Below are 23,944 nucleotides of genomic sequence, written 5' to 3'. Positions count from 1 at the left end.
TTAGAACAAGATCACTAATTTTTTCCAATAACCTATTGCCACCCACTCCCAGCTCTTGCTACATGTGACCCAACATTATACAGCAGCTTTGTGTGAGGCCATATGGACTCATACATATGTATAGCTAGATTCTCCTGTTCTTGGATATTAAGGGGCTTGGGTGAAGTTGTTGTTGTTAGGTGCAAAGACTTGTCCGACCCATCGCTGCCGGAATACGAGAGACAGCCCTCCAATGGCTGATCTCCTTCCTCCGGGATCGTAGACAGAGGGTTGCAATTGGAGACAAAACATCAGACCGTCGTCAACTTACTTGTGGAGTCCCACAAGGAGCGGTCCTCTCTCCTATCCTATTCAATATCTTTATGCGCCCTCTCACACAACTGGTACGGAGGTTTGGGCTGGGTTGTCATCAATATGCCGATGACACCCAGCTCTTCCTCCTGATGGATGGCCGCCCTGACTCCCCCCCAGAAGCATTAGCCAGCTGCCTGGAAGCAGTGACGAGATGGCTGAAGCAGAGTCGTCTGAAGCTCAATCCTTCAAAGACGGAGGTCCTGTGGCTGGGTAGGAAGGGCCCATGCGAGGAAGCGTGCCTGCCTGCCCTGGATGGAGTACAGCTCTCTACGGCTCACTCCGCCAGGAACCTAGGCGTGATTCTGGATACTTCCCTTACAATGGAAGCCCAGATCACAAAGGTAGCGCGGCTGGCATTTTACCATCTCCGCCAAGCCAAACTACTAGCGCCCTACCTGGCCCCGGAACACCTAGCCACAGTGATCCATGCGACGGTCACCTCTAGACTGGACTTCTGTAACTCGCTCTACGCAGGCCTGCCCTTAGCCTTGACCCGGAAACTACAGCTGGTCCAAAACGCAGCGGCCAGGATCCTCACAGCAACACCGTGGAGGTCCCACATCCGGCCCATTCTCCACCAACTGCAGTGGTTGCCAGTTGAATTCCGGATCAGACTAAAGGTTCTGGTAATTACCTTCAAGGCCATTCACGGTCAGGGCCCAGTGTACCTGAGGGACCGCCTCCCTGCCTATGCCCCTAAAAGAGCTCTGCGCTCCACCGCCACCAACCGGCTAATGGTCCCTGGCCCTAAAGAAGTCCGCCTGGTCTCGACCAGGGCCAGAGCATTCTCTGTACTGGCCCCCACCTGGTGGAATGAGCTCCCGGAGGAGATCAGGGCCCTGACGGAGCTTAAACAGTTCCGCAGGGCCTGCAAAAAGGAGCTCCTCCAACAGGCATTTGGTTGAGACCAGGCACAACCAACAGCGAATGAAGGGCCCCCGCTCCCCCCCTCCCCCCATCTCCCCCCTCTCTCCCCCCTTCCTCCCAGAACTCCACCAGAGCGCTCTGGACCTGTTGTGGTATTGCACCGTTCCATCGTTATATTATTTTATTATACTGTTATACTGTTACATTATTCTGTTATATGGTTACAACCACTGTTATTATTTACTGTATGTTTTAACGAAGACTGTTTCATGTATCGTTGATTAGTTTTAATGTAAACCGCCCTGAGCCTTCGGGGAGGGCAGTATATAAATCTAAATAAATAAATAAATAAATAAATAAATAAATAAATAAATAAATCGCGACCCCATGGACAATGATCTTCCAGGCCTTCCTGTCCTCTACTATTCCTCGAAGTCAATTTAAGTTTGCACCGACTGCTTCTGTGACTCCATCCAGCCACCTCATTCTCTGTCATCCCCTTCTTCTTTTGCCCTCGATTTCTCCCAGCATTAGGCTCTTCTCCAGGGAGTCCTTCCTTCTCATGAGGTGGCCAAAATATTTGAGTTTCATCTTCAGGATCTAGCCTAAGGAGCAGTCCGGGCTGATCTCCTCTAGGACCGGTTTGTTCGCCTTGCAGTCCAAGGGACTCGCAAGAATCTTCTCCAGCACCAGAGTTCAAAAGCCTCAATTCTTTGACGCTCAGCCTTCCTTGGGTCAAGTAGTTTGTGCCAAAGTTTTGCTGGGATAACTTATCTCAACCTAGAATGGGGGGAGACAATACCCAAAAGGTGTGTGTATGTGAGAGGGTGGGGAGCTCTACTTTCTTTACTTCCTGTTCCAGCGCTTTTAGTATTCACCTGCTTTATGCAGCCTCCATTTTGTTGTTCAGAGAATGCCAATGTGATTAGCTCCTCCAAAGTATTCACTAAGGTCAAAAATGCATACTTTGACAAAAAGCATCCCCAACAATACTAATTAAATAAGAGACTCATATTTGAAGAACATTTGTTAACAAGCTTTATTGTAAATTATTACTGTTGCTGGCCATAGAAGCAAACAGTCCAACTGACAGATTCAAGTGGGTCTGATGTTGGTCTGATAGAATAACAAAGTTCAATAAATGAGTATTCAATAGCTTTCCCATTTCTTGGTCACATTAAGATGGTTTAGGTGTTCCGTGGCATACCTGTGCGCAGGAAATTTAGATCTTGATGCGGCTATTATTGCTTCTCGCCCTGCCCGCCTACGTTCCTCATTATGACGATACTCCTGCTCTCGAGTCATGTATGGCCGACTCAGCCAATACTCGTTCTCAGCTTCAATTTCCAACCTTCGAATCATACTTCGCTTCATTGTCTCAGTAACCAACCTCGGCCGTCGGTGTTTGCCGATCCATTGACTCCCAGGAATACGGTTTCGAAGTAGTGTCACAGTCAAAAACATTCCTTTAAAAGTAAAAAGTTAATTTGATTTCTTGAAAATTAATAGCAACAAGTGAATATTCTTTCAGTTAGCAACTTGGGCTGAAAGATATACCCCAGGCCAGCCATTCTCAACTATTTTCTGTTGAAAAACCTCTACAACGGTGGTCCCCAACCACAGAGCTGCGGCTCCCTCTCCCGCCCCCCCCAGTAAGAAACAAAAGCGGCTGATCAGCTTGCGGCCTGGCAAGCTTCTTTTTGTGGGAGGGGGGGAGAGGGAAGCAGGGCCACGCATCCGTGTTTGCGCCATGCATGGCTGCAAACGTGCATGCACGACTGGGTTGCGCATGCGCACTTGCGGCCTTGCATAGCACAAACGCGCATGTGCCGCGATTGCCCTCCCCGCCGCCGCTGCCGCCGGTCCGCAGCCTGAAGAAGGTTGTGGACCACCACTCTACAACATTCTTCAGGCTTCAAGAAACCCCAGAATGATATGATCATGCAGAATATGGTTGGGAAGCATAGCTGTGTACATGCCCATCAGAGCCCCTCCCCTCCCCTTTCCACCCACTCGAGGCCCATCATTGACCATTTGGGGAGTGGTGTTGGGTCCTATCAATATATATGGTCATATCACTGATAAATGTCTTAACAATATTTAAAAATATTAAAAACTCCCACCCATTCAGGAAACCCTTTCAGGGCCATAAAGAAAACCCAGGGTTTTATGAAACCTTGGTTGAGAAAGCCTGCACTAGGCACTGGTGGAGATAGATTAGAAAATGCAATTCTAATTATTAACACATCAACAACCCATTTTATCCCTGTCAGGTACAGCTTAACAGGGTAGAGCTCATGTTTTTTCACCAATGGGCAATCATTCTGAGTTCTCAGTTGATTGCAGAGAACTCAAGGGAGCAAACGGATGTTCTCTCACTTTGAGCCAGCTTTGTAAAATCAGCATGTTCAAAGGATACACCTTTTCTGATTTCATCCCAGGCAACGTGGATTCTACAAAACTGGCTCAAAATGAAAGAACACCCAATTGCTCCCTCAAGTTCTTTGCTATCTATGTGCAGTGGGAAGAGATACAGGTTGAGGCTAAATTCTCACTCTGGTGATGATTCACTGTCTGAATTGACCACTTTGGTCTGCAGGTAGGGGATAACATGACAATACATACAAAAATAACCCTGCAAACAAAATTAGATGTTGGCAGAAAGGTTCTGATTGGCTTTCTCCCTGCCATTTACCCAGAAGAATTAGTGTATGTGGAATAAAAAACAGGAGTCAGAATGGTGTACTGGTTGGGGTATTAGACCAGTATCTGGGGGACTCAGATCTGAATCCCTACTCTGCTGTAGAAGATTGTTGACTGAATTCTGAACTAGGTTTACCACCTCAGTGAGAAATAGGCCTGTTCTAACAGTACAAAATACACCTTTCTAAACAGCTAATTGAACATTAGAAAGACTGCCTGACCAAACTTTAGGGGAAAAGTTATCTAGGAAAACTATTTCATGCTAGTTTCAAGAAAATAGAAGAAAAATCTTAATGCACATATTTCCCTCTTAGGGGAATGCAAGGAATGTAAAGAGATAGGGATTTCAATCTCTATTCCCTATTACAATCCAGCCACATGAATCTGGAGTATTAGGGAAATTTATTTATTTATTTATTATATTTATATACCGCCCTCCCCGGGGGCTCAGGGCGGTTTACATAATAACATAAGAACAATACATGGATCTTGTAATGTTAAGACATCTGTAGGAGATGCATGATTTTTTAAAAGAATCTCAGTAGTTTGTTATTAACTGGGAGCGTAGTAGAGAACCCGGACTTTACTATTGCCACTCCACCTGTTGAATCTCCATTAAAGCTCCATAGTGACGCCAAACCTTTGTGTGAGTCTTCTTGTTAGAGTGAGGGCAGTGTGCTACCCCCAAAAAACCTCATATTTGTTCATTTATTTATTTTGGACATTGGGGATGAACTACATGGGGGAGGGCTAAAAAAACAAAAGGCTGTATTTTTGTATAAATTCCACTGGATTTGGTGGTACTTACTTTTTGCATGAACAAGATTATAATCCTGTTGAACAGTTCAACTACTTATTCCTCCAATGGGTCTGTTAGAGTCCAGGTCAAAGCCTCTGAATTAATCCACAGTTCAGGCGGTATTCTGACATGAATTTGTATCAGCTTGAAGACCTAGGATAGAAAATTTAATATATACAAATGCCACAATTCAATATAGTCAAGTTATTTAATCCCACTATTTCAACAGTTTTAAAACCGTTGGATTTGAGCCAGAGTGTTTTATTTCAGTAAATGGTAAATGCCTTGGTGGGGGAAGAAATACTTCAATCTCATATGCAGTGGTGCAGAATTATGTCTTGTGCGTGCAATAGTTTACAGATTTAAAAAGAATATACTGTTCATAACACACCTGTTTTTTCGCAGAGCTTTACACATTACAGAAGGCACTGTGTTGCCATCTTAACTATATACAACCGCAAGTCCAGCAGGGCCTTCTCAGAATGACAATTTTCCCTTGAAATTGTACAAATGTTTACTTTCACAATGGATCTGGTTGAACTGATTAAAATTTACTTGTCCCACAAAACATGTTAAGGAGGGGGGGAAAGATATGGAAAGAAAGCAAATTAACTATTGAAAGCAATTTACCATTAACATCGGAGAAAACAGGGGCAATTACAAAACACTACGAAAAAAGGAAACGAACGCGGACGCCTCGCACCCTCCTCCCCGCCTCGGTTCCAATGACCCCTCCCGGAGGGCTCACCGAACGCCCCCGCGCGTCCCCAGTAGCGGGCAGCGACGATTCAAGATGGCGCCGCTCGACAAGAATCCACTTCGCGCGCTGCTCTCGCGAGATCTCGCGCGCGCGGCCGGACTGACCAATCGGCGTCCGGCTATGTCGAGGGATTCAAAACGCCGGGCGGGACGCTGCGGGGCTGAGGCGGCCGTTGCGGAAGCCGGAGAAGTGCGTGGTGAGTGAGGGGTTCCCTTCTCTGGAGTCCGGGGCGCGTTTCTCCCGCTCCCCTCATTCGGCGTTTGATCACTGAAGAGGCGCGACTTGTAATTCTTGTTCCTTAGTGTTGTGAATGCGCGCGCACATCGAGATTGACGAGCAGCAGGTACTGTAGCCCAGGGCTAGTCAACCTGTGGTCCTCCAGAGGTCCATGGACTAAAATTCCCATGAGCCCCTGCCAGCATTTGCTGGCAGGGGCTCATGGGAATTGTAGTTCATGGACCTCTGGAGGACCACAGGTTTGACTACCCCTGCTGTAGCCCATTTCTCAAAAGACATTTCAGTTGCCTGATAGCTAGAATCAGATGGGTAACTGCGTTGATCTGGACCAGCAGAACAAAGGCTTAAAACCAGCAGAGTTTGATTCAAGGTATAAGCTTTCGTGTGCATGCAACGCTTCCGCAGATACAATTCAACGGAAGTCCATACATATAGGTAGAAGGTAAGTGGTAAATTAGCATGTGGCATAATGGAGACGTTTATCAGATTTAAGGGCCAAACGGGTATAAAAAACTTAGTTTATAAGGTTATCATTTCTTTGGGTTTCATTCCAGGGTTGAAACAGTGAAGGGGATAAATATGTCAAAATTGGAGATTAATGGGCAGATGTATCTTTAAGCCGCTTTGAGCCTCCTTCGGGTAGAGAAAAGCGGCATATAAGAACCAACTCTTCTTTTAATTCTGGAATGACCTTGCCATTGCACTCTAGCTGTCTCCTGTCAAGCATGAAGGTATCTTTGCAGCCAGCATGGTATAGTGGTTAGGAGCGCCAATTTATAATCTGGCAAGCTGGCCTTGATTCCATGCTCCTCCTCCACATGCAGCCAGCTCAGTGACCTTGGACTCCACAGCATTGATAAAGCTGATCTGACTAACCAGTAATATCAGGGCTCTCTCAGCCTCACCCACCTCACATGGCGTCTGTTGTGGGGAGAGGAAAGGGAAGATGATTGTAAGCCTTTTTGAGACTCCTTTGGGTAGAGAAAAGTGGCATATAAGAACCAACTCTTCATCTTCAGTAATATCTGGGCTCTCTCAGCCTCACCTTCCTCACAAAGTGTCTGTTGTGGGGAGAGGAAAGGGAAGATGATTGTAAGCCTTTTTGAGACTCCTGGGAGAAAAGGCAGCATATGAGAACCAACTAGTCTACAGAATCTTCTCAGAAGTGGGGCAATAGGTTGTGTAGAATTATCCCCCAACCAGAGAAATACATTCCAACCTACCTTTCCAAATTACATTACATTCTACTAGTCATTATGTTATATTACAATCTGCTATTCCAAATAAGAAATAAAACAAAGAGGACATATGGACCATCTGGAGGATTGTTAAGAATGCAGATGTGAGGGCTGAATGAGGGAAAGTATATGTATTGAGATAAGAAAAAAATATCCCTGTTAAGTTCTGGGGATTCCATTTTTTCTGTTATAATAATTTGCAATTCATCAGTTTCCCTTTCCAATCTGTTCCTAGAGTTCCTTAGCAATAGAACAGATTGAGGTGACCCATTGATTGTCCTGGAAGCTTGAAGTGCTTTCAGTCTTATGATCCTTGATGTCAGATTTGTGTCCATTTATCCTCTTCAGGAGGATTTGACCAGTTTGTCTTGTGCGTTGTTGGCATTTAATGGCATATAAAACGTTGGATGACAAAGATGTGAATAAGCCTGAGATGGTGTCGTTGATATTGGTAGTGCTACTTCAGACCAACACGGCTACTCATTGAATTTGTGTAGTCCAGTGATTGTGTTTTCTGGGTGCATGTGGCAGCAAAATTGACATCTGGGTTTATTGCAAGCTCTGGTACCAGTATTCATGTTAAAATTAGATATTGTATTATTTTGGGTGAGGAGTTGTTTGAGATTGGGGGTTGTCGGTGCAAGAAAAGGTCTGCCCTTATTATCCAGCAGAGGTTGTAATTTGCTGATGATGTGCTGAACTGTTTTGAATTGTATCCCCTTTTTACTTTTGGTTTATCAGTTTTTAAGGTCCTTTTCCAGACCCAGTAACTAACAGATCCAACTTGAGGTTATATTTCTGGAATCTGTGTATTTGTCTTACTAGCCTAGTAATGTTTGTTCTTAATAGTAACAAAACAGTGTTTTGTGTAGGGTTCCCTTCAGCATGGATCTAACAGGAAGTTTCTTCAATAAACTGCGAGCCTTTGTGATCACTTTGGAGAGACAGACTGAGCAGCTGAAGCAATCTTTTCGTGGAGACGAAACAGGTAAGAATAGAGCGTAAACAGCAGCAAGATGGGAGCTTAGTGTATTGGGTTCTTTGGAATCATCTAGTACAGTGGTTCTCAACCTTTTCTTTGCTGCGACCTCAACTTTGACACCGAAGCCCAGCAGGGACCCAGCCGGAGGAGCTGCCAGCTAGCACTCTGGAGGCGCTTCTGCCAGGCTCCCAGCCATGTGCAACCCCTTGCAGGAGGTAACTGGAAGGGGGCAAGTGCCCTGCCTGGGGGAGGGGGCTGCCACCACCACCGCATCCACATTGCTCGCTGTCCTGGGCTAGACTTGGGCATGTGTCTTGCTTGCTCAGCTTGCCTCTTCTCTCCTTTCTCCCTTCTTTTAACCGCGGGGGGAGGGTTTCTGTGGCAGCCCTGCTGCAGAGCACTCAGGGCTTGCTGGACGGAGTTGGGCGGGATGGGGCGACTTTGGACCCACAGGGGGGAGGGGGAGTAGGTCGGTTTCTTGCCAAGTCTGAAACAGCTGAACGAAGCGTTTTGACGCATTCCTTGGCAGGCGCAGGCGCAACCCTCCAGGCAGGCTGGTGAGCTGCAGAAGGAGCCAATGGGGTGCTGGAAACGTGTGTGCGCATGCATGCGCACAACAACTGAGGCAGTGTGGAGGCAGCCATTGCCATGCCTCTGCCCACCTCAGCTGCCTCCACACTCTGCTGCTGCCCGCTACCCACCGTCACCACCATACGCCTCCACACGCTGCCACCCGCCACCGCGGCAGCAGGCAACCTGGTGACCCTGAGGAAGGGGCCAGGTGACCCCAAATGGGGTCCCGGCCTCAAGGTTGAGAACCACTGATCTCGTATGAATACATGGGCTTTTTCTTGCTTTGACTGTGCACAAGCTGTACAATGGAATAGTCATTGTAAAATGGAGCATCCGGTAAATAGACGTTAGCCCTGATCCCAAGAAAGTGGTGTCTTGGTTTAAAGAGCTATAACCAACTTCCCCTGGCCTGGGGCTTTTGGTTTGAGGGATGTCTTTTTGGTCCTAGACACACATAAGGCTTAATTCTGGCTTGCTATCCATAACTATGGGCTAAAAATACTTTTGAATAGTTGAAGATGGGCAGCAAACCAAGGTTCAAAAATACTTGGTACAGATTTGCACTCATCGAACCAAAATTTCCAAGGCAGTTTCCAAGTCTTTCCCTAGTCTCATGTTAGAGAGAGGGCTTAGTTTAGCACAGTGGTCCCCAACCTGCAGGCCGCCCCCCCCCTGCAGTAAAAAAACTTCCCAGGCTGCAAGCTTGTGGCCCGGGAAGCTTCTCACTGAGGGAGGGCGGGGAGAGGGAATCAGGGCCGGCTGCGCATTCGCGCGGGTGCGGCCCACGGGGTGCAGCTCAATGTGGGGTGCGGCCCGCGGGCGTGGCTCGATGCGGGGCGTGGTCCGCGCGGGTGCGGCCCGATGCCCTGCCGGTCCCCAGCCTCCGAAAGGTTGGGGACCACTGGTTTAGCAAACTCAGCTATAGCTTCATTGTGCATGTTAGATTTTAACTAAGATTTTAAGGTAAGATTCAGATGAAATGACAGCTCTGGTACTGGCTTTACTTGAATGAGATGTGGCTTGTTGGTTCTAATGTAATAGCAAACTATGCCTTGCCGAAAATTCCTGTAAATATGTGAACACGGGAGGAAAGAAGTATTGCTATTTATTTTAAAAGCTCATTGGGGCTGTAGTAGGCTGAAACATGTTTGATTATCAACCATGTTGTAGTAGTGCATGCCCTAGAACCTATTAAAGATTCTGAACTCTGCTTTTTTCATTTGTGTGACCTGAAGAATTTGAAGATGACTCCCCAATGAGATATTTACATGAACTGTACTCTGAGATCAGGACACTGAAGGTACTATTTGGCTTGCGACAGCTTACTTCATTTTTACAGCAATCACAATATGGGGTTTTTGCTTACAGAATTAAAGTCTGCAATGATTTTCTTTCTAAACTATGGTCTGCAGAATTTTCTAAGCTGGATACTATATCATTTTGGCTGGATGGATAGGTTATTGTGACTAGGCTAAGAACTAGAACCTTTGAAGAGACTAGCCCAGCAACTACCAAGGGAGCTGGGTGAGGACTGTTTTTTCTTTCTTAGTTAAAAGAAAACCAACGTAGGGAAAATGGCCAGGAGGAGGAGAGCAGTATAATACAATACATAAATTTATTTATTGTGTTTCTGTACCGCTTTCCAATAAGGCTCAGGGCAGTTTACATAAAACACAGGGATCTGTTGTAAAATTAATATTTATTCCAATATAAGCTTGCATGAGTCATCCTTCGGATGTGGTTGGATGGTTAGAGCAGAGTTGCCTGAAACTCAGCCCTTCCAAGGCGGAGGTCCTGTGGCTAGGCAGGAAGGCTACGGACCAGGTAACATGCCTACCCACACTGGCCCTCAGAGTATGATTCTGGATGCCTCACTTTCAATGGAGGCTCAGGTCACAAAAGTGTAGCCCACATGGCATTTTTCCATCTATTTATTTATTAGTGGGAATTATTGTCTGTCACTCCTGGCAAACCGGCTCGTGGTGGGTTACAAATAGGTTCCAATATAATCTGCGCCAAGCAAGGCTACTAGTGTCCTATCTGTCCACAGATTGCTTTGCCACAGTCATCTATGCAACAGTCACCTCCAGGTTGGGCTTCTATAATTCACTCTACATGGGTCTGCCCTTGTCCCTGACCCAAAAATTGCAGCTGGTGCAAAATGCAGCTGCTAGGGTCCTCACAAGAACATCTTGAAGGCCCATATCCAGCCAGTGCTGAGGCAGCTGCATTGGTTGCCAGTTGCAACCTGGATCAGGTTCAAGGTTTTGGTATTATCCTTTAAGGCCATTTGCAGTCTGGGCCCCACATATCTGCGGGACTGCCTGTCTCTTTATGCCTCCTGCAGGGCTCTTTGCTCTATGGGTGCAAATCTGTTAGAGATCCCTGGCCCAAGGGAGGTATGTCTGGCCTTGGCCAGGGCCTTTTCAGTCTTCACTTGTACCTGGTGGAATGAGCTCCTGGGAGAGCTGAGGACCCTAACAGAACACTTCCAGTTCCGCAGGGCCTGCAAGACAAAGCTCTTCTGTCAGGTATTTGGTTGAGGCCAAGGCAAGTAAGATCTAGGCCCCTCCCTGTGCTAGCCTGCTCATCAGTCCACCCAGGTGTACTTCCCTTGAGGGCAGGAATGTGAACTCCGTGAGTGGGGGGGTGTCGCTGTCTCAAGGGATTAGCGGGGTTTTGATGGGTTTTTTTAAAAAAATTGATGTTATTGTGGGTTACATTGTTACCTGCCTGAGCCACTATGTGGGAGTGGTGTGTTATACATTTAAATATAAATATAAAGAGTGCTAGATGGTGAGAAGTTCCAGGCTACAATCCTTCACACAATTATATAATAGCTCCCTCAAGACTTGGGACTTACTTCTCAGTAAATATGTTTATAATCAGACTGGTCCTCCCCTCCAATTAGGTGATGAACAAATCAGCTCTTGAGGCATACCCCATCAGGGAAAGGCAAGAGCTTAGTGGTGCTTTACTGCCTGCACTGAGCTCTCCTAAATCATCATCACAATAAAGCTGTAAAAATTGCCAGGAGCTAGCTTGGGTCACCTTTGAAACTGGTGCCTGGGTTTTCCAGGCTCTGAGTATAAAACAGAACGTACTTTGATATGTGAGATACATTGTCTCGATTACACATGACCGAAAATGAAAGCTTGATAGTTATTGCAGGTTTCTGTGGCTGAGGGGAATACTGATTGAAACTCCTTGGAGCTGTTGTGTGCTTAGTTGGAATTGGAAGTAGAGGGACTTACCTGGACCTAAACTTATTTAAGGGCAGCTTGCTCATACTTTCCCCTAAAAAACCCTATTGTTTTGCTTATCTGTTTTTAGGTTGCAGCTTGGAAAATGGGAAAATATTACTTGTATTTGAAAGGTAAAGGTATTCCCTGTGCAAGCACCGGGTCATGTCTGACCCTTGGGGTGACGCCCCGTAGCGTTTTCATGGCAGACTCAGTACGGGGTGGTTTGCCAGTGCCTTCCCCAGTCATTACCATTTTACCCCCCCCCCCCCCCCCCAGTAAGCTAGGTACTCATTTTACCGACCTCGGAAGGATGGAAGGCTGAGTCAACCTTGAGCCGGCTGCTGAGTTGAACTCCCAGCCTCATTGGCAGAGTTTCAGACAGCATGTCGGCTGCCTTACCACTCTGCGCCACAAGAGACTCTTTGTATTTGTAGCTAACCCTAATAAGTAGTATGCATGTCTCAATTCTCTCATTTCCCTGCAAAATAATTCTTGTTAGGAACTCTTCAAGCGTTCAATGAAAATGTATTTCCAATATCTTAATCATTGGCCCTTAAATAAAGTTAAAAGGGCCATGTAGGCAGCCCTGTCTGGGTGGTGTACGGTTCAGCGGGCCAATCCAAATGTGCCCAGCAAAGCTAGACACGTCCGGATTGGGCCGGCCCCTGGAGCGCCAGCCTCCAGGAGCTGTGCGCGCGGCCAAATCCAGACACACCCATCTTATGAACAGGCTTTGAAGCTAGCATTCTCTATAAAAAGACAAAAGGAAATAATCCATATTATGGCTTTTCAGTTTGTGGAGGAATAAAGTACTGTTTTTAAAGGCTTTGTTCTCCTGTATCAGCACTAATAACAAGTGATCTTGTTCTGTCCTGAGTTTGTCGTATAACTTGCAAACAATTTTTTTTTCTAATTAAAGAGTGAAGCTGATAATGTTCTTATTAAGAAATCTGAAGAACGGGATGCTACCTATGACTTCATAAAGGCCAGCAAAGTTCTGCTGAACAGAAATGCAGCAGACCTTGAAAACATAAGAGACCTTTTTGAGAAATATGGATACAAGCCCGTTATTAGGGAAGGAGGTAATTTTTTTCTTCCCAGTCTAGAAGGTTTGGCAACTTCTAGATATTTATTTTATTTTGTATTGGAAAATTGTTCTGGAACACACACATACACACAAAACAAGTCAGATACTTAAAAAATCAGGTTGTTGTACCTAATATATTTTAAATGTTACATTCCAAGTTTTACCTTAGAATTATGGGGGAGATGTGCTCATCCCCTTCTAATGCAAAGCCACCTTCCTCTTCCCTGCGACTTGATTCCTTCCATTGGGGGACTATTTCTCAGGCAAATGGAGTAATTTGATTCAGTTGTAGTTTATGCTTAAAGACATGATGGCTCAGTGTCTTACAATGTATAGTTGGTTTCCTTTAGGACATCAAAAAATGTCAATCCTAGAGTTAGGAAGAGCTGTGAGCAACTGGCCACTTTTGTCCATTCATATATCTAAAAGTTAAGATTCTGTTAAACTTCCCAAATTTGTTGACGCTGTATCAGTTCAGAATTTAGCTTTTTTTAAAAACTGCATTTTTAAATGGAAAATAAATTCCTGGAAAAAAACAGTAGTGTATAAGGTCTTGTGGAAGTCTCTAATGCAGGGGTAGTCAAACTGCGGCCCTCCAGATGTCTGTGGACTACAATTCCCATGAGCCCCTGCCAGCGAATGCCCCTGCTCTAATGCCAAATCACTGTCTGCATGTGCAGTTCTGAATTTAAAGAGTATGATTGCACTTGGACACCACAGCAAGCTTTTAAAATAAACAGATTTGTTTGCATTGAGCATGGGGCCAGTCTGCTCACTGCATTCATAGAATGCAAGTGTGGCCAAACAGTGGCTCTCCAGATGTCCATGGACTACAATTAACATGAGCCCCTGCCCGTGTGCTGTCATGGGTTCATAGTCATTGTACTCCATGGCTATCTGGAGAGCCAACTTTCTCTTACTTCTACTACCCCTCCCCTTTATCTACAGAACTTATTTGGAAACTTGCCTGGTTTGATAGTCACAGAAAATAAGAGGTTGATCAAATTGTAAAGTGTCAGCCTCCACAGGTCAGAGGAGGAGAGAAAGGGAACACACAAGCACAGCAAACTGTGTCCATATGCCAGCAGTTGTGTTAAGTGTTGTAGAGGCAGCTTCATTCTTTTTAATAGTTTGTAGGCTGAGAAACAGCACAAATTCAAGACAATTTTTTTTAATAAAGCAGCAAAAGGTGAAATTGAAACTGATCCTGAACCTGCCAAGTCTGAACAAGATGAACTGAAAAACCTTGGTTATCCTGAAAATTCTTCCATACCTGATCCTCTGGTGCGAGTTCCACAACTTTCAGATTTTGGGCTTTCAAAATATGCTCTCCCCAATACTTGGAGCTCCGTGAATGTTTTACCACATGCTTGTGTACAGAAAGAACCAAAAGAGGATTACTCTCATCACCCGTCGCCCAAGAGAGAACAGTTCTGTATTAAAGGGTGTGACCTTCGTGTGGATGATGACACTGTATATTTGACAGAAGATCAAACAATATTCTTGCTCAATAATGCAAAAAAAAGTAGGTAAGTAGCATCCTTTTGAAACTCTGAGAAATGACAATTAGATGTTCTTACTACCTTAATGTACTTTCTGCCCTTAATGTGGTGAGTCATTGTTGAGTTTCCAAACATTAAAATGTTTCAGCTACTCATATGTGTAAGCTACAAATACATGTACAGTGTTTAAAACAAAAACACATAAGCAGGGAGGACAACTAATAAGAGTCATAGAAACAAAGAAGGTACCTCCAGGGTCATCTAGTCCAACCTGCTGCAGAATGCAGGAAATTCACAACTACCTGCCTACCCACAGTGATCCCAATTCCATGTCCAAATGATTCTCCATCCCCCCCAAAAGAAAAAAACACACACAACAACAACACAGAATCCCTGTCCAGTCTCACCTGGAGGAAATTTGCCTTCCGACCCCAAAATGGCAATTGGCATTTCCTCAGGAATGCAAGAAAGGGCTGCAAGAGCCATACATGGACACAATCCCTTCTGCCCAGCCACTTACAATCTGCCTGAATTCACAGAATCAGCATTTCTGTGCGGTGGCTATCTAGCCTCTGTTTTATTACTTGTAATAAACTCTTCCCAGCTACAAGATTTCTAATATTTTCCCATTTGGATCAATCTGCTTGTATCAATTTACAGGTCTTATGATAATCGTTTTTTAAAAGATTACAGTTTTTCCCAGTCACATCTGTTCTCAGATATTTAATGGGATCAGGAGCTAAACATATTCATGGTTTTCACTACACCTGTGCAATTTGCCTGGAGCACAAGGTAGAGCTGAATGTCATCTGCATATTGGTAACAAACTCAGCCTACATCTTCAGGTGACCTTCGCCAGCAGCTTTACACAGGTGTTGAAAAGCAGAGAACCAAGCAGAAGTTTCCCAGCAGTTCACTCTGAAACCTACCTTCAAGGTATGCCTCCCAGTCCCAACCCTTATAGGCAATCTTGAAAGCTGCCAGGAATTAACCAGACTGCTCTGCCTATTAATCTCCTAGCAGAGGTCATTTATCAAGGCTGTTTGACCCCATAACAAAACCTGAAACCAGATTGGAATGGACCTAAACAATCTGATATTTATTCAGGTATCCCTGGAGTTACCTGTGTGTAAATTCTTAGTGGGAAAGGATGAGGTGAGACTGCTGCAACAACTTTAGAAGAAAATACTTTTTAAGACATAGTTACCAATTCTTGTCTGTCGTGCCACCCCCTCATTCCAACCGATTCGCAGGAAGAAAGGGAAAAGAGATGCAAAGATCAACTAATCTTTTACAGAACTATAGTATTGGACAATTTCTTCAAACATGGCTTGCTACATCATGAAAATCTGTCTTCAGGAACATAAATGCAGCATCCTCTTACTTATGTCATTAACGCTTTGGTAGATGTGACAATATTTTTGTCTTTTCCTCAGGCAAGCTAATGAGATGAACAGAACACCAGTGGTGTTGGCATCAAAAGAGAACTTAGCTACACCAAAACAAAAGAGTAAAATGTGTGGTAAGTCCTAGGTATTCAAAATGTGTTGCTTAACCTTTGAAAGAGCCATTCCAAAGAAGAAATAAAGATCTGGTTACATTCATACAAACTGGACTGTTGGAGGGGTTGTTTACAACTAGGCTAACAAACTGAGGTAAAGAAGAAATATTACTACTCAAGAGCATCCCATAAATGTTGCCTTTTGTTACCACGATGTTCAGGGTCATCGTGAGGACCAAGCCCATCACACAGGGACACCACTGCTATTTTAAGATCTAAAATCGGCAATTTAAACATGTTCCGAAGGCCTACAGCACAGCAGGATGAGACTAGCGATTGATGATTTGATTTGGAGAAGTCCGAAAATACTTGGATCAATGCTGATTCAAATACTTCTGGCTTATCCAAGCTGAATCAAACATCCCATAAATTTAAACAAGCCAATTCAAGCTTGATTTAGCTGTTTGAGAAAGTGTGTGCTTTTTGGTAGGCTCTTTAAATGCCTTCCCCAACCCCTCCCAAGCTATGGAGAGCCCACTTTAAATGTTTCCCTGCATATCTCTCTGAGGGCTCTTGGCATCCTGGGAGGGGCCTGGGGGAAGGCATTTAAAGAGCCCTGGTCCCTTTAAATCCCTCAAGTCACCAAACACCTGATCCCTGTAGAGAGAGGCTTCTCTCTACAACAAGATCAGCTGCTTGGAAGCTGTTTTGGCCAAATTAGCCAAACTCAAATTGATATACCAAATTAGTGATTCAGGTTATTCACATTTTACTGTATCAGGTTCTAAAAAGTACCATTTCTTTCCAGGTTCACATTCCTAGATATCCTTGTGTGTACCTTTCCAGTGTCTAAAGGGCCACTGTTAACCAATTGTAAAAACAACTTTTGTAAAAAAAAAAACTTTTAGGCAAAACTGAGAAGATTCCTCCTATGTTTTGACTGAAAATTGAGATCTGGCGAATAATAGAGCCATCATAGAATGATGTACCTCAGGCCTCTGTTTTGTTATCTTTATGCCTAATGTTTCTAAACTTTGAACTGTGTCTTGTGTGAAATTACCACTCTCTCTTTTTCAGATTATGACTATATGGCTTCACCCGCAGTGCCCACTTTCTGTACACCTGGATTGAAAGTTCCCTCCAGAAAGAACGCCACTTTATCAAAATCACCAGAGTGTAATCATTCAAACGCACCTACTCATACAGAAGAAGTTACTCATCCAGACCTTCAGCCTCTGGGAAAAGAGCCTGAAGTAAGCACCAAAAAGCACCAGTATGATTTCCTCCTTGACAGCAAATATAGAATATTGTCAAAATGCAAGTTATAACACAGTTCTCTGTGGAACTCAAAAGCAGGACATCGGCTTCAATTTTTGTCCCCCTCTCTTCCCACAGTCCAGTTATGACCCTGGATTATTAAAAGCAGGGAAACACAGCCAAGGCTCTCAGAATGCTGTCACAGTTCCTTCCATGTCCCTTTTTTGGTGCTAGAAAGGCAAGGGTCTATTAAGGGTCTTATTTTAAAGTTGAGTTTCATAGAGACTTCCCATCCTATTACTGCATTTAGAGGAAAGAATGAAATCATATTTCACTTTGTAAGGAAGGTATGTAGTCTCTGTATTTCCATTGCTGACATAGTGGTTTTTCTACAGCAAGTGTGTGTCACTCAGATGGTACCAAAGAAAATGTTTGTGGAAGAAGCTGTTGCACCTGTCCTGCCCGCAGACAAGTATCTGGACTGTCTTGAAACACCTGCTCCTCCTGCTATATCAGACTACAGAAATATACTCACCACTCCTCCACCAGCTCCTGAAATAACTGTCATTCCAACACAGATCCTGCAGGTGAGATAATTATACTCCTCTGTGACTTGGACATTTGTGCTACTTTTCTGCCTTTTTACACGGGTGGAGGGGGATTAAAAACTGGGAACTGCTGTAAGTTAGAAACATCCACACGTTTTTAACTTTTCTTCTATAATTTTTTTTAGATTTTATCAAAGTACAACTCAAACACAGAACCACCCAGAGTCACAGAGAAGGTGAAAAATGAAGGCATGGCTGCAGAGTTTGAAAGAAGGCCTCCTCTAGCTCTTGATACTAGTAACAAAGAAAATAGGTGAGACTTAAACAAGGGAATAGGACCCTCAAAGCCAAAAGTGTAATGGAAATAGCATAGCATTATAGATGTTGACAGTTGACCCTCCCTCACTTTGCTTGAGTATCATTGAGAAACTTGTGGAGGTTTTTTTTGCACTTGAGTAGACAGTGGCCTGTCCAATGGTAGACTGTCCATCAAATAAAGCATTATTTCCCAACGTGTGGGTTGGGACTAGGGATATGCATTCAGTTTAGCCAATCTGGAAAAAATAGTGACTAAATGTTCTATCTAGTTTTATTCAGTAATTTTTAATTAAGCCTGGATTGTCTGGTTTGATTTGTGTACCAAATCACTAAACCCAAATAGATTTGACAAGGTTCTTGCCTCTTAACCCCCCCCCCCCCCAGTCCTCCTGAAGACTGCCTGTTAACACAGGTGGTGATGTCACTTCTGGGGAGATGAAACTTATGGGGGTGTGACAAGGAGGCATAGCCAGCTGACATCACTTCCAGGGCTCCTGGGCAAAAGGTTGAAAAAGGCTGCTCTACAGTGAAAGTGAAGGGGGCCGTTTTTGCATTGCTAGCCCAGCAGCAGGACAAGTGCCTGCTGCTGGGCTAGCGATGTTTTGAAGAACGAAGTTGACGTTAGAAAATCTATGAGCTAGAACCAGGGGTGGGATTTCTGCGGGGACAGCAGAGCCAGTACAATATACTAGAGCCTCAACTGAACCCAGTACCACCCTAATAGTGCTCAGCAGCAGAACACAGTGTCCCACTATGGCTGCTGTACAGGACTCTACAGCTTCATAATCCTGGGCAGCAGGAACTAGTGGTTTTTCAGTCTGTGAAGAACAGAGAAATCACCTAACACTCAGATCTGACTGAATGCATGAGTTATAATTAAAGGTATTTTACTAAGTGTTCTTATTTTTTTTACGTTGCTGTTATCCACCTTGGGTCCTATGATTCCTGAAAGGTGGATATATTAAATAACAACTTTTAAAACAAAAATTTAAAAAGAAAATGAATGAGTGATAGAGCTTTTTTGATCCTTAAGAAAGAGACCATCATGGGGACACAGAAAATATATTTACTTCCAAGGGTCACTGAAGAATAATTGTAGGATATTTTTTAAAAGAATACTGTGAATGATTTCAGGAGAAAATAGCCATACACCATGTTTAAGCATGGAAGCTTTTAACTAATTTTCTTTTATTACAGGGAGCTTTATGCCACACAGTTGTGAATAAATGTCATGTACAAGGAAGGAGTCTTTACAGCCAATGTTCTCTGAGATTAGGCGTTCACTTTCAAACTGACCTTGGTATTGTATTAAAATTTACCGTACAGTCTTTTGCTGAGCTCAAGAAGGGATTGCTTGTGTAACAGGGCCCTTTTCCAGCTACATAGTGCAACTTTTTAATGGGACAGGGAACTATAGTTTGCAATAAAAGGTTTGAACACTTGTTTTTCTGAATCTGTTCCCTCAGGATGTTATTACTGATCATGCTTAAGCACATCCCTAGTATCTTCTGTATGTACTAAATGAAGTGCAAGAAAGATTCTAGATGCATAGGACAGGTCAGTTTATGCCTTTCACCAGTGGCTACTGGCGGTGTTATATGATGTGTATATGCTTGGATTGTCAGTATACTGGGATACATTGATCAAAAGAAGTAATACACCATTCCTTGTTTGATCTTTATGTATTGATGATGAAGCCAAGGCCTGACCCTCACAAGCTGTATCCTGCTCTTTTGACAATTGAATCACATTTTGTTCTTTATTGGTTAAACAACCCTGTAATAATAGGAGCTGCCCTTACTATCCAACCACCCCTATTTCTGTTTGTCCTACTGATCTGGGCATACCTTCTGCTTGGAAATGAGTGAGACAGTCAAGTGTTTTTGAGGGCAGGGTGACATTTATGTTAAAATTATCTGATCACACCACACAACAAAATTATATTGAAGCATGCAGAGGTGACAGATCCGGGGACCAATTGCTATACTAGATGTACTTGGTCATCCTGTAAAAGATACCTTGATTTTAGAATGTTTATATACAGTTACATTGTTAGTCCTCATTCATTCACCTTTATTGCCATAGCAAAACATTACAAAATATATGAGGCAGAAGGTGAGAGAGAATATAAATAGACAACAGTAATACACTTTAAAAAGCTAACTTCCGACTAAGTACGTCAGTTAAAAGTGTAGCAACCATGGCGGTAATCTTAGGGGAATAATGATTTCATAGATATTGGAATGCACTGTCCTTATTTACAAGACCTTTGGATTTTAATAAAGGAAAAAGGAGTTCTTCAGGGGGAATATGTTGAGTTGTATCTGGTGTGTTTACCGAACAGAAAAAGTATCTCCTCGACTAACACCTTTGAGGGCAGAACATTCATCCTGGCCAACATAAAAGCTCTGCAATGGAAAGAGTTATCTAAATTGGGGGGGGGGGGGCTGGCCACAGTGGTACTGCAACCAACGGCCAGCCCTGGTAGCCCTGCTTGACAGCTAGGCCACTCCTGTCCCACCACCTCCTGGAGAGCAGAGGGAGGAGAGCTGGCTCCTGTCACACCTCACACCCACTAGGGAGGGGGGGGGGAGTACGGTTGCTCATGCTTGGTGGCACGGCACCACAGCTCAACAGTTTGGCCACTCTTGGCCTGACACCACCAGGGAGCAGAGGGAGGGCCAGCCATGTGGGCTAGTACCCATTACCTTCCTGGGTTCCAAATGCTTTGCCTCTAGTAGCTAACACTTTGTATTATTTATTTTGTGTATACTAATCTGAACGGTATCACCTGATGAGTTCCTGTTTCTCATATGTTTGTACAAGAACTTGGCTGGTTGAAAATCTCATCTAACCTACTGCAGCTATACATATTTTACCCTCTTAAGGTTGTAGCAGACTGAATGAATTTAAGGATATACGATTCTCCTCCTTCCAGCTGTGCAGTAGCTAAAGTAGAATGCAAAGACTGGGAAAATAGGTTATTGTGTTATCCATCCTGCATAGAGGTCAGGCTGGCATGCATGGTTCTCCATTCCATCTATAACCCTTTAGGAGAAATTTCCTGAATGCAAATGAGCAGCCCACCGTCATATATTAGGTGTCAAGGCAACCAGGGATTTCCACAGGCCTAGTCAAACCCACTAATCACTATAATCTGAGAGTCCATCTCCCTGCCTTTTTTTTTTTTTTTTAATAAGATTTTTATTTTTGTTTTCCAAGATTAAAGATAATAAAGTACAGGCAATCTACATTGTTAATACAGAAAAAGAAAGGTTATGCTCTTCATTTGATACATTTAGTCCCCCGTTTCAATCCCCTTTTGTAATATTTAAAGATAATACAATGCAAATAATCTACATTATTGATACAGAAAGAAAAAGATTATGTTCTTCGATTGATACACTTGATACCCCGTTTCAATCCCCTTTTGACTTATTTTCTTAGGTAGATCAGATAAGAGCCCCATTGTTCTTGAAAAGCCTCTTCTCTTCATTTAAATTATAAGACTCCACATGGCTACAATATTATAGACTTTTACCCAAAGCTTATAAAGTTTTTCACCTTTCCACCACATTTAAAAAGAGAAGTTTCAACATTTGTTTGCATAGTTTTTAACACTTTTAACAATCATAAACAATTTGTACTTAACGTGGTCTCAGAGCCATCCTCATTTCCACTAGGGAAAAGAAAACAAAAGAATAAAAGCCTACTTAATTGTATGGAAAAAGAAATATATATATATGTATAGGTTGTTAAGGTTGTAAGCTATATAAGTGTACAGTATTAAATACAAAAAATGATTAGATAGAGTCTTCATTAGTTTGTAAAATAAGGTCTTCGTTAGTTACATTTACACCTCCTCAGTTAGCTGCCTCCTGTTAGTTATGCTTTAAGTTTAAGCTGAGAGTCACTACAGAGATATGTTAATTCAAATTCAGCTTGCCTATATGGCTACTGAAGAAAGCAGGAGGAGGCTTAAGGGGGTCTCATATCGAGGCCTGCCGCATCTTGTTGTTCCCACTGACCCATGTTCGAGTGGAGTTGTAGTCTTTCCCTCGGTGTATACATCGGTGAATCTTGAAACAGTTGTACCTCCTGGGCTCCAATATCAGTACAGTTTTTTTTCCAAGAAGCTCCTTTCAGTCGATTACTTTCACAGCAGATCCATATATCTTTTGATTGGTTCTTGTATACTGTTGTTTTGGAGTGGCTGTATGTCTTCTTGGGTAGGGAGTCCTTATCTAGGCTGCAAAGCTCCAGCATCCCCTTTTCCATCTCCATAATTTCCAATTTCTGTTCTACTGGTAATTTTCCACCTTGTTTAGAGCTATCATCAGCCACTGTTATTGATTCATCATTCCTGTTGGAGACTTCTTCCTTGCCGCCCTTGAGCTCCTTGAGCATATCTTCACCTTGTTTAGAGCTGTCATCAGCCACTGTTATTGATTTATCATTCCTGTTAGAGACTTCTTCCTTACCACCCTTGAACTCCTTGAGCATATCTTTAAGCAAGCCATCTATATGTGCTTTCAGGTCTTCTGTCTGTAGTTCCAGTAGATAAGCAAATCTCTTTAGCATGGACATTTTGTAGGCAATTTTGCATATAACCAGTAGAGGTCCTACGGTGTCCAAACGAAGAGCAACAGTCTGTTTTGGTATTACAGTAATGTCTCACCAGCTGTCGTCCGTCGCTTTAATGACCTGTTGAAGCTTTTCCGAGCCAGTTCTCGTTCTGGCAAGCAGCTCTCGCGAGATTCTTGTATCTATTTTTTCAATCTCCGATTTATAAGCAGTGGCGAGGGGATATTCTGGCTACCTTAACTCCTTTCTTTACCTTCTCTCACATATCTTTCTGTATCTCTAGCTTGCTTAAGTTAAAGAAAGCAGCTTTGCACGCCAAGAGTTTGTTCCAGAAGAGAAGGTGCCGAGGGAAACCCCCACTCACTGTTTGTAGGCTTGATCTGATGTCTGCCAGTTGTTTTCACTCCGGAGTTGTAATGAGTCAAAAGTCTTGCAAGGAGGAATCCAATTAGCTTTGAAGATTAGAGTAAGAGCTGTGTAGATTGCAGAGTTGTAAGGAAAGATGAAAGTTTTAAAATGGCGAACGGCACTTACTGGACCCTGTGCACACTGAGCTTGCGTTCCAGGGAATATTAATTTCCCTGCGGAACAGAGAGGCCCCAGAGATTCACAAGGAATTCCTGAGTTGATGGTAGGTGGATTTGCGTATCCAAAACCCGATTCTGTCAATCACAGCAGCGATTGACCCTCAGTGGAACAGGAGCTCGAAGTATTCAAGCTATCTAAGTGCCATAGCTCCGCCCTCTCTCCATCTCCCTGCCTTACACCCCCAGAAGAGCTCTACGCTCTGCCACTTTCAACTGGCTGCGGATCCCTGGCCCTAAAGAGTCACGTTGGACCTCAACAAGGACCAGGGCCTTTTCAATCCTGGCCCCCACCTAGTGGAATAAGCTCCTCTAAGAGATCAGGGCCCTGCCGGAACTTCCACAATTCCGCATCCGGCATTTGCTTGAGGCCGACTGACCCATAACATCTACAGCCCGCCCCCTCCCCCAGCCAGACTGAGAGGTTGAACCTACCAAGGGTGTGTCAAATTTAATGTTGTCAAAATACTGTTCTAGTTCTAGTTGGTATGTTATTGTTGTTATATTGATACTGTTCCATGTAAATGTTCTGAAATGTTTTCTGTAAACTGCCCAGAGACTTAGGGAAGGGCGGTATAAAAATCTAAATAAATAGTTAATAATGAATATAACAAACTTCCTGTAAAGCAGAACCCTCCTATGTGGAAAGACTTTGGATAATACAACTATTGTCCAGTAAAATGCTTATATGTGGAGATAGTTTTATACATTCTAGTATACCCATTTATAAATGCAGCCTTAATATCTTCCTTCATTTCCCACTCATTGTTTTAAACAAATTCACCCAGTTACTGTAAGAATGGCT

The 23,944-nt window shown here is 43.7% G+C and overlaps 2 protein-coding genes across 7 annotated transcripts; one reads left to right on the top strand and one right to left on the bottom strand.

The window, feature by feature from the left end:
• Positions 1-2,235: 2,235 nt before the first annotated feature.
• On the bottom strand, positions 2,236-5,644 carry MRPL57 (mitochondrial ribosomal protein L57). Of its 3 annotated transcripts, none has more exons than XM_077341688.1 (3): positions 5,472-5,644; positions 4,733-4,876; positions 2,236-2,687 (listed from the first exon to the last, which is right to left on the bottom strand). In XM_077341688.1, the coding sequence occupies exon 3, from the start codon at positions 2,683-2,685 to the stop codon at positions 2,371-2,373; it is 315 nt and encodes a 104-aa protein (XP_077197803.1). In that variant the 5' UTR covers positions 2,686-2,687; positions 4,733-4,876; positions 5,472-5,644; the 3' UTR covers positions 2,236-2,370. The 3 variants fall into 3 exon arrangements, with proteins under 3 accessions (XP_077197803.1, XP_077197802.1, XP_077197804.1); XM_077341687.1 differs by having other exon boundaries at positions 5,354-5,542; XM_077341689.1 differs by lacking the exon at positions 5,472-5,644 and adding an exon at positions 5,115-5,322.
• Positions 5,583-19,424, top strand: SKA3 (spindle and kinetochore associated complex subunit 3). Of its 4 annotated transcripts, none has more exons than XM_077341681.1 (10): positions 5,583-5,672; positions 7,831-7,946; positions 9,749-9,813; positions 12,678-12,840; positions 14,026-14,374; positions 15,784-15,869; positions 16,926-17,101; positions 17,501-17,692; positions 17,839-17,966; positions 19,169-19,424. In XM_077341681.1, exons 2-10 carry the CDS (start codon positions 7,844-7,846, stop codon positions 19,191-19,193), a joined length of 1,287 nt encoding a protein of 428 aa, XP_077197796.1. In that variant the 5' UTR covers positions 5,583-5,672; positions 7,831-7,843; the 3' UTR covers positions 19,194-19,424. The 4 variants fall into 4 exon arrangements, with proteins under 4 accessions (XP_077197796.1, XP_077197795.1, XP_077197794.1 ...); XM_077341680.1 differs by having other exon boundaries at positions 5,583-5,679; XM_077341679.1 differs by lacking the exon at positions 5,583-5,672 and adding an exon at positions 5,960-6,162 and having other exon boundaries at positions 14,029-14,374.
• Positions 19,425-23,944: the final 4,520 nt, after the last annotated feature.

This window comes from Paroedura picta, chromosome 6, assembly GCF_049243985.1.
Source record: "Paroedura picta isolate Pp20150507F chromosome 6, Ppicta_v3.0, whole genome shotgun sequence".
Classification (NCBI taxonomy): Eukaryota; Metazoa; Chordata; class Lepidosauria; order Squamata; family Gekkonidae; genus Paroedura; species Paroedura picta.
The sequence above is the reverse complement of the archived record's forward strand: the minus strand, read 5'-3'. Positions and strand labels throughout refer to the sequence as shown.

Coding starts and splice junctions, on each gene's coding strand:
- SKA3 (XM_077341678.1), top strand. CDS start 6,026: ATGGGTAACTGCGTTGATCTGGACCAGCAGAACAAAGGCTTAAAACCA. Junction 7,947..9,748: donor TTTTCGTGGAGACGAAACAG/GTAAGAATAGAG, acceptor TGTGACCTGAAG/AATTTGAAGATGACTCCCCA. Junction 14,375..15,783: donor AATAATGCAAAAAAAAGTAG/GTAAGTAGCATC, acceptor TCTTTTCCTCAG/GCAAGCTAATGAGATGAACA.
- MRPL57 (XM_077341688.1), bottom strand. CDS start 2,685: ATGTTTTTGACTGTGACACTACTTCGAAACCGTATTCCTGGGAGTCAA.